The sequence below is a fragment of the Achroia grisella genome, unplaced genomic scaffold, assembly GCF_030625045.1.
Source record: "Achroia grisella isolate CSIRO2021 unplaced genomic scaffold, CSIRO_AGI_Agris_v1 utg903, whole genome shotgun sequence".
Lineage (NCBI taxonomy): Eukaryota > Metazoa > Arthropoda > Insecta > Lepidoptera > Pyralidae > Achroia > Achroia grisella.
Window position 1 is genome coordinate 800,237 of NW_026713061.1, and position 6,871 is coordinate 807,107.

The 6,871-nt window shown below is 34.0% G+C and overlaps 1 protein-coding gene across 1 annotated transcript; it reads right to left on the reverse strand.

Moving 5' to 3' along the window:
- Positions 1-3,344: 3,344 nt before the first annotated feature.
- LOC131853635 (neural retina-specific leucine zipper protein-like) lies at positions 3,345-4,247 on the reverse strand. Its single transcript, XM_059204603.1, has one exon. The coding sequence runs from the start codon at positions 4,245-4,247 to the stop codon at positions 3,345-3,347; it is 903 nt and encodes a 300-aa protein (XP_059060586.1).
- Between the last annotated feature and the right edge of the window lie 2,624 nt (positions 4,248-6,871).

Here is a 6,871-nt window from a genome sequence, read left to right on the forward strand (position 1 = left end):
TAATTTATACCTAAGTAGGTATATGTATATTTCCACCAGTAATTTATGAAATACGTACTTACTACCAAATTCGACCTCATTTCCCTGAAAATGTTAAGCAATTGTTTACCGTCATCAATATCGCGAATATTGCATAATCGACATTTCTTTAATGTCATTGGACTTAATGCATCTTATGATTCATTTGTTATATTTGTCAAAATTATAAATTCACATTATTTTGTTGAACTATTTTTCCTTCTTATTAGTCTAAGTAATATATAATGTCTAGTTTTATTGCTCTGAACATAATTATAATATACTAACCATGCCCGATATTATTAGCCTATGTGTTATTCTGATGTATAAGCTATATTACTGTTTCTAAAGTTTTATCAAAATCCGTTTAGTAGTTTTTGCGTGAAAGAGTAACAAACATCTATCCATACTATCAAACTTTTGCATCTATGTCTTCTTAATATTATAAAATATTAAGAAGATATAATATATATATAACCTCTACCCCAAAAAAAAGACAGGTAGAATTTATAAAAAGTCGTCTACGTGTGTATTTCAATCACATCTCTTTCAGCCGCCAAGCAGTTTGCTTTGTAAGCTGTGTATCGATTGAAAGGTGAGATAAGGTAGTGAAATTATAGTATAAAGGCATTAGTTTTCCGGAATGGTAATACTTGAGCAATATGATGAGCAGGAAGATAATTTGATTATTGTAGTGCTGTTTATGTATAAAGATGACTCTTACTACTTACCATAAACAAGGCCGTCACTTGGTAATTTTTATTTTGCTAATTAGATAAAAAAAGAAAATGTAATAAATATTTTTATTAACCTTTTTTGTATTGGCAATATCAGCTAAAAATTGGGAGTGATATTCATAGTTTGCTTTTGGAAACTTTTAGTTCGTAATATATTTTCTTTAATAAATAATTCATAATTCACTCATCTCAATAATATGACATACTACATTAAACTGTTACATACATATACATATTAATGACACAGGAATGTGCATGTCTGTGGAGCTAAGTATATATCAGAATTAACATTCTCCGTCAACCTGTTCCATTTAAGAAAATTAAACAATCTCACAATGGCTTGTCGATTTCCTATTCAAAATATATTAAAATATTCTCAATTACTAACTATAAGCGTCTCTCTACGGATTGCACTAGTTGTCTAATGTCTAATCGACTTCAAGAAGAATTTACTTTACAAAATACTTCTACTATTTTTGTTATTTATATAACGATGATGAATTTTTATGATGTTTTTTGCTGTCGATAAAATTTGCATTCGTGTTGATATATCGTTCTAATTTCATTACAAATCAGTCTTTAATGTGTAACATTTAATTTAGCAGATCAAACTGATTAACGGTATGGCGACGCGTCGCCATTCTATACGGCAGTGTGAAACATCTTTTACAGTGCGATGAGAATTCGTCATATGCGCAAGCGGCTGTGTGATTCTCTCTCCATTTTATCCAAATTATTATTTATCAAATTATTTTAAAGTATTATGTTTCAATTCAATTGTTGAGAACAAACTAAAAGTCCATTACCTCACATAAGCTCTCGAAACCTTCATAATATTTTCTGAATACTGTGTACTGAAACTAAGCAATAGACACAAACAATATTCAGAGATAGTCATCTAATACCGATCTATCTCTAAATAATTTTACACTATAAAATTCAAACCTAACTTAAATATGTAGATACTAATGTAGGTAGGTTTTAATGTAACAAATGTAATAATATAGGATCTTATTTTTTTAATTAATAGTTATTATAATGAAAGGATTCATAATTTAATGTTTAAGTTTATACCATAAAAATAATTAATTAAATTAGTTTATTTTAAATAAAATCTAACGAAGTCAAGTGCATAACGTAAATAAAAAGTTTCAAAGTATACCTAAACAGCTAAGTAAGACACTACAACGTACTGTGCCTGATGCGTAGCTCACTCTTATTTTCTTATGTCTGATCTTGCATAGTAAAAAATGAGATATCAGTACAATTACGAGCAAAGAAGACATACCGGTATCATCAGCATCAATATTCCATGAAAACGCTGTGGAGGTAGTGTAATGTCGCTTATCATCTTGTAGGTCTATACTGTTGCATAGCCATTATTGTGTATTGGCACTTTTCATCAGTGGGCAGTAGCTATTAACTAATTATTCTTATTCCAGTCACAAAAAAACTTTATGGTTTAAATGTGAACTGAACTCTATTAGAACGCAAGAACTAAACGCAATAGCATGGGCAATTTAGGTGAATTCCCAGTTTTTTCTTTTTACATTCATAAGATTTAAAAAATATGAAATGCTGAAGTAGTTTTCCTTTATTTATAAATGTGTAGATGTGTCAAAAAGTTGACGGTGAAATGTAGTAACAAAAAAACATACTGATAAACAAATGTCGGTCAGTTAAAATTTACACAGGAACACTGAGGGAATAGGAATAATATTATTGATTTACCATCATATACCTACATACTATTTACATATACCACAAAATAATAACAATTGAGAACCTGTTACTTTTGACAGTATGTTGGAAACGTTAAATATCTGGTATAAATTATTTAATATCTTGATCGGATTTTTCTTTTTATTATATTATATTATAGATTTTTAAACAAGACAAATTATGTATAAAATAATTATAAAATTGCTACTTTGTTTTACAAAAGAAATAATTATTTTAAATTATAGATACGTAAGGTACTTGTAATGAAGAAAGTTACCTTTAATTTAATCGTACCCAGGGTGATTACAAAATTTATATTTTTAAGCTGTACACTTTTTATTTAACCCTCTTTTAAAGAGAGTATTACTTAATTATTATTTTTCTGTACACTTAAAAATGCAAACAGGAAATGTGTGCATAATAAATGAAATTAAAGATTTATTCAGGAATATTTTTATTAGGAAAACACAAATTCTCCTAAACATAATATTCATGATTTACTTTTATAAGAGTCTATTTACATTATTGAATAATCAGTTGTTTGAGTCATATAACTTACATATAATTTTAATACATATATTTTAACGAAGCTATGCATATCTTACGACACAACCATACATTTATAACACGGTGTTTGAATAGCCGTTCCTGTCGGAATCCAGGACTACATTGTTCCACCAATAAAAAACTATAAAACTGGAACTGATGATAATTAAATTTCAAACTTAACAAAAGCACGACTGGGCTGGCGGCGACGGCGTCCAGCGCGTGATCGTGCTCGCGGGACGCGCCGGGCGCTCAGTAGCGCTGCCAGGCGCAGGAGGACGAGGCAGCGGAGGCGCCGGCTCGCGGCGCCGACCCCTGCCGTCACAGCTCCGAGAAAAACTCCGGTGAAGAATGAGGTGTGGGAGGAGCGTGCTGCGGCACAGCGTGTTCACGTCCCACCATTGCTAGTCTTTGCTTCAATAAATCCCTTTCGTGCGTGACGCGAGCCACCTGCAGTTGCAGGACATGCAACTCGTCCTGCAATGATCGGTTTGTCAACTCTAGTTCTTGCCGTTGCTGTAATCTCTTGCTGCGACAGTTTTGAGCGTAGCCTCTGTTTTTTAATGTGCGTCGTTTTTGTTTCAGTCGTGTTACGTCTTCGCGGGGAAATCCATGAAGACGCTTATTCAGCTCACGAACGCTCAATGTCATCAAAAGATCATCGCTAATGAGATCTTCACCACACGACGAAGGTTGATAGGAGGGATGTGGTCCAGTGCGTGGAGATAAAGCTGAGCATGAACTCGCCGGTCGTAATGCTACTTGTTGTATATGATGATCCTGTTCTCTCCATTCTCGCCGATCCCAATCTTCGAAAGTCCCGCAGGGTACTGTACGCATATCCAGCGGTTCACGCATATGAGGAAGCCACAAAACATCGTCGACCAGAGCCGCGCGACACGGGCTCCGTCCGACGGGTGCTGGTGGCGTCTCTGGAGGTGTGCTAGGATCTACGGCGATAGCTATATGTGGTTGAGGATACGGTCCTGTATCTGGCCACGGTCGGCAAGCGCGGGCGCACGCAGGGGGTCCTTCTGCCATTTCGTGCCAACCATTTCGTAAAGGCTCCCGTTTTACTAAATGATGATCTTCGAGATGATCAAGCTCAAAATTTTGCACATACTCGTCGGCGAGCTGGTCTTCTTCAGCTTCTCGATGCGGCTGTGGGGGCAGGGTTTGCATGGCGCTCGCCTGAGTGCAATCTACGAGCGCGTGTTCCACCATGAGGCCGTGCGGGGCGCGAGCCGGCCGTGAGCGGACTGCGACGCGACTCACACCGCCCCGAAACTCCGCCCTCCGGCCCAATGACGTTCAGCGACGCGCGCATACTATTACAGCCTTCTATATTCACGATTATAAGTTTGCTAACACCAGAATATTCTAATAATATAAACATAACATGACACACATTCATGAAACAAATCGTAATAAGTACGCACTTACATTGTTAGTTATGTATGTGTGTTTCTCAAATAAATCAATGCAATATGCAATATTTTTAAATTATCGTTACTTAATAAGTTTATTTATTTGTTAACGGCAAATGTGTGATGCGGTGCTATGTGATGAATGTAGATTTGAAAACCTTCATATCCAAAACATCAAATTAACAGCCGTGGCATTTTACTAACAAACAATTTTCGTAGGACGTCTACGAAGAGTTCGCATTCTTTATTTTACCAACGTGAATTTTTTAGGTACTAAGGACGACTAAAGTCCCGACCCGGTTTCGCATGGGTTCTATTATTGTAAGAATTGTTATTTTTATTAATAATACAATACAGAGCATGATGCCTACTGGCTCATATGATGTAATTTATGTATGAAATAACTTTTGATATCTTTAAGAATACTTAAGTATTTAAAGTAAATCACTCGCCTTTGTAGTATTAGTTTAGATATATTTCTTATATTTTCTTTTCATTAACAATTGTAAAAAAAAATATAGACGTTTCGGCAGCGAGCAGATCAACTACAGAACAAAGTGATTTCACGCGTGGCTGATTGCGGAAGGGTTAACTTCAGCATGCATAATTCCAAGTTACATTTAATCACCGGCCACAAACCGGTGGGTGCCACTTTAAATATCTAACCCTCCCTCGTTATGCCGAATAATCGAATCGATGCGCTTATTACTGCAAGAACAATCTTAGAAATGATTTATTTACTTACTACATTAACAATCTGTATATTTTTCCAATATAACATATAGTTCATAACTAAGTTATTTTAGAAAGATATAAGTATTTCATACAACCGAGTATTTTATTTTAGGTATATAAATAATTAACATTTTTAAATTTTAATTATTTAAAAATGTTAATTGAATAAATGAAGGACATTTTTAAATTTATGGCGGACATTATTTATACTCGCTCAATACTTATCTCGACAAATTTATCGGGCGAGTTTCAATAGTAGCAACAAACGAAGATGTCTGAAGGTAGACGAATATGCCTATACATAAATTTTATTTACTACCTACCCGCTGCTCTTCAGTTTACCCGTGATCAAGACGGTTGATACACTCCCGAAATATCGGAAAGTTAATAAAAATAAATAAACGTGGTGAGATTTTCCTAATTTTACGTAACAAATGAAAAACTACCGACTAATGCTGACAAAACCTTATACAATTAATTTACTTTTTTTATTATTTAGTTCAATTATTTAGAACTACACTTCTATTAAATATTTTCATGGAATTGTACATGACCAGTTCTGATCTCAGAATGGCAGGAGGGGTCAGATTTACTTCTGATTCAGGAAGTGCTTGCCTGATTTTTTAGCTGGGAACTTTTTTAAATTCAATTTCATGCAACATTCTAATTATGATAATAAATAGTTTTCTAATAATATCTTATTCTACGTAAATCTTGACAAAATTAGTATGGAGCATTAGAGCGTAATTAAATTTTGTGTATTTTCCATACATTAAAAAAACATTGTTACAAATATATATTCAAATATTACGTTATACGAGTCGTTGAATTTCATTCTCAATAAACTTATGACTTATAATCTACAATGGCATCCTTATTTAAAGGTACATAAATATAAAATGGTTGATTGGAAATATCTTCAGTAAGTACAGTATCAGGGATTATTGGACATGCGAACTTTCACTTCATATAATTATAGTTTTAATAGGTAATATTAATTATCATTGGTGGAATTGTGGGATATTGTTATTCTATTGTAGTACTTATTATAATATGAAAAAAAAATTAAACATATTTTTACTGTTTTCACAGTTTTATTAAAAAAATGTGAAAACAGTAAAAATAAAGCCGTATAACCATATCATTAATTTAATTTTAAACACAGAAACGTTTGTAACATCATATTATATTTATGAGTAAGTACCTATTCAACAACGTACGAGTAGGTACGTACGTATGGCGATAGGGTTGCGATGCGGTAATATCTACGCAGAGCGGCACGGTGCGGTGCGGTGATCCGTGGGCTGACGCAGCCGCCGCTGTTTGCACGCCACGGTCAACATTGTTAGCGGCTGTCTCTCCTCTCCCAGCATTCCCGGCACACTCGGCTCGCACAGCAAATGTTATTACGTAATTAAACCCCCGTAACACGTTACCGACTTGTGTTTGACCTCGCTCTGTTAATTGCCCACTTCGATTATTTCGCACCAAATAATGTTGTTAATAATAGGTACCTTAATCTTAATCATACATATTATTTCCAGATTAGAAAGAAGTCTTTTAATAAATATTAAGTTGTACCTAATAAAATATTTTTAGTTATTTGTATCGTCTTCCAGATTTCAATTGAATCATTTTATGTTACGAGTACCTAACTGTTTACCATCAGCATCAAGTTAGTCAAAA

Coding starts and splice junctions, on each gene's coding strand:
- LOC131853635 (XM_059204603.1), bottom strand. CDS start 4,247: ATGGTGGAACACGCGCTCGTAGATTGCACTCAGGCGAGCGCCATGCAA.